General features: G+C 69.0%; 1 protein-coding gene across 1 annotated transcript; it reads right to left on the bottom strand.

Annotated features, from left to right (window-relative positions):
- Positions 1 to 92: 92 nt before the first annotated feature.
- Positions 93 to 2609, bottom strand: MNEG_4016 (Carabin; the record flags this gene model as incomplete). Its single annotated transcript, XM_014047509.1, has 5 exons — positions 93 to 135; positions 173 to 770; positions 1019 to 1315; positions 1656 to 2212; positions 2590 to 2609. The coding sequence occupies 5 exons, from the start codon at positions 2607 to 2609 to the stop codon at positions 93 to 95; spliced, it is 1515 nt and encodes a 504-aa protein (XP_013902963.1).
- Between the last annotated feature and the right edge of the window lie 634 nt (positions 2610 to 3243).

Raw genomic sequence — 3243 nt, 5'->3', positions numbered from 1 at the left:
GTGCTCCCGTTCCGCACCTCGCAAACCCACACTCGCACCCACCCGCCCGCACACCCCCCCCCCCTCGCCCGCACGGCTTCTCGGGGGCGCGCTCACCCGCATGAGCGAGTCCGGCGGCCGCCGCAGCGCGGGGAACTTGCGCGCATTGAGCCGCCCCACGAGCTTCTCGAACGGCGCCGCCGTCAGCTCGTCCGCGGCGCTGGCCAGCAGCGCGAGGCCGACGCGGAAGACCGTCTTCATGCCCTCCAGCAGGAAGACGTCCCACACGCGCAGCAGGTGCTCAAACGGCAGGCTGTACGCGAAAACGGTGTTGAACCAGTGCGTGCAGTACATGCTCGGCTCCACGCCCTCCTCCGCCATGTGGGCGCCGAGCCGCGGCAGCTCCTGCCGCAGCAGCGCCGTGAACTGCCGCAGGCACAGCTGCAGCAGCGGCATGCCGGGCGTGTAGAGCCCCTCCAGCGGCGGGTGCACCGCGCCGCGGACGAGCGCCGCGAGCGTCCAGAAGGCCTCCTCCTCAGACATGTACATGAGCAGCACCGCCGCCACAAACCCCATGCCCTGCACGTACCCGACGCGCGCGTCCCAGGCCGAGAAGGCGCGCAGCACGTGGAAGAGGCAGCGCTGGCCGGGGCCCTGGCGCTGGCTGAAGAGCACGTGGTTGGGGAAGGTGCGGTTGAGGTCGCGCATGATCTCCATGTCGACCGCCTCGTTGGAGGACGACAGCAGGCGGCCGTACAGCGCGGGGTGCGCCGACATCAGCGCGCGGCCGCCTGCGCGCGGCACGGGAGGGGAGGGCAGGGGGATGGCCGGCAGGTGGTGGGGGGCAAGGCGTAAGATTCAGGGTCGGGGGTGCTTGGTGTTGAGTGGAGGCCATCCACACCAAGCCCAATCTCAACTAGCCACCAAGCCAAGCTTCCACGCACAGCTTCGACGGGGACCACCCTCCACTCAACATGCCGCCGGCCGGCCAGCCTGCCCACCGGGCCCCGCCCCAAAAGCGTGGCCGCCCCGGCCTCACCCGACAGGTACTGCCACACCAGGCCCCGGAACTCGTCAGGGATGCCCTTGCGGACGCGCCGCTTGACCTTGGCCGGCCGCCGCTCCATGTACGCCACAAAGTCCTCGCGCCCGCAGCCCAGCATCTTCCGCCACTTGGCCACCGCCCGCGCGTCGCGCTTGGCCTGCGCCTTGGTGCGGCGGCAGCGCGCGGCGGCGGCGCGGGCGCGGGCCTCCTCGGGGGCGAGGATGAAGCCATAGCGGTCCACCGCCAGCTCATCGCCGCGCGCCAGCACCACCTGGGTCTCGGTCAGCTTGCCTGGCGAGGTGCAGGGGATTGCGGCGGAATCGAAGGTGAGATTGGGGGCCAAGCGGCTGGCTCGCGCGACGGGAGGGGGTCGCCATGCGCCATGCGTCATGCGCCATATGCAGCCAGGGAACAAAGTAGAAGGCGCACGGCGCTGGGTGTGCTCAGGTTGCAAGCTGGCTGGAGGACCGCGCCAGCCTGAGGAGCGACCGGCCAAGCCCTGAGCCCCGACCTTGTGTTTGCGCCTGAACGCCAGTGCACTTTTCATTGGCGGTTGACGCCCTGGCAAGGCACACGCGCGCTGATCGGCTATGGACCACCAGCTGCCACGCCCCGCCAGCCGCCCGCCTACCTTCCGGCACCTCGTAGTCCGGGTCGTTATTCAGCCGCTTGATGCGCAGCGCGCTCGCGGCGGCGCTGACGCTGCTGCTGCGACCCGCATCGTCCGCACCCGCGCCAGCGCTATAGCTGCAGCCGTCCTGGCCAAAAGCCTGCCCGCTGCTGCTGCCGCCGCCCTGGCCGCCCTGGCCGCCCTGGCCGCCCTGGCCGCCCTGGCCGCCCTGGCCGCCCTGGCCGCCCTGGCCGCCCTGGCTGCCCTGGCCGCCCTGGCGGCCCGACGTCGGTTCCCCCAGCACCGGCCCCCCGTTACCGGCGCCGCTGCTGCGACCGTCGGCACCGGCGCCTTCGTCGCCACCGCCGCCCCCGCCGACTGGGTGCGCAGCTCCGCCGCTGCCGTCGGCGCTGCCCGCTCCAGAGCCGCTGCCTAGGCTGGATGAGCTGAACTCACTGGTATCGGTCGAGTCGTCAAGGTCCGAGCTGTCCGCCAGCGTGGCGCTGCGCGTGTGGCCGGGCCGCACGGCGCCCCGGTCGCGTCCCGCCGGCCGCCGGCCGGGGCGCGCCCCGCCCCGGCTGCGGGAGCCCCGGGGCGGGTCGCAACTGCTGCAAGCGTCGCAGCCGTGGCAAGGCGTTTGACAAGGGGCCGCCTGCCGCGCAGTTGAAGAGGGCGTCGGGTCCCCGGGGTCCCACGCCTGCTGCTGCTGTTGCTGCTGCTGTTGGTGCTGCCGTTGCTGCTGTTGCTGCTGCTGCTGCTGCTGCTGCTGCTGCTGCTGCTGCCGTCGCTCGCTTTCGTAAGCGCCTGCAAGCGAGGGAGAGCAGCCATCCTCTGTCCCTGCACCGGATTCTCGCTGCTGCCGGTGCTCAGCATGCTGCTCAATTGCTGCTGGGCCTGTGCCCGCCATCACCGCCCAGCCGCGCCGCCGGCCCTGCGCGGGGCGCCGCGCCGCTACAAAGCGTGGCCCGCCCACATCGCCAGGGTCCTTGTACGCCCCACCAAACCCAGTGCTGCAGGTGAGTTGCGCAGCGGCGATGCGGAGAAGCGCGTGACTCGGCGCATCGAGAGGAGGATGGTATGCAACTTATAGCAACACTGAAACTCAACTTCAGCAACACTGGATGCCTGAAATACATTCCCGGTACATATAAAGCTCTCAGGCGCCTTGGGTGCACATGGAGCACGCTGAGCCGAGGAGGTGGCACACCAAGCACGCGCTCCTCGTTCCACGGACCTTAGTGGGCGTATATCTTCACACAAAAGGCCGAGCCAGTCCCCAGCAAGCTCCGTTCTCTTGGACAGCGGATGTTTGATGCGTCGCTGCCACCTGCCGGAGAAGTGGACCTACTCTAAGACTGATGATAGATTATTGTAGTTCTACCGTCACCTCAGCAGTGTATGTGAACAGCACAACGACACTCCAGGCCATTAGTCGGGTGAAAGCTCGTTACGGCCTTCTGTCTACGCAATTATGTTGTCGTTGCCAGTTGTTTCATAGTATTGACACACGAATGACGATCCTGCTGGAGACCGGAGTTGCAGCAAGTTCGCAAATCGCACGAGCTGGCGGCCGTACCCCGCCGGGGCATGAGTTTGGGGCTCTGGGCGC

This window comes from Monoraphidium neglectum (genome assembly GCF_000611645.1).
Source record: "Monoraphidium neglectum strain SAG 48.87 unplaced genomic scaffold scaffold00535, whole genome shotgun sequence".
NCBI classification, from domain to species: Eukaryota; Viridiplantae; Chlorophyta; class Chlorophyceae; order Sphaeropleales; family Selenastraceae; genus Monoraphidium; species Monoraphidium neglectum.
The sequence above is the reverse complement of the archived record's forward strand: the minus strand, read 5'-3'. Positions and strand labels throughout refer to the sequence as shown.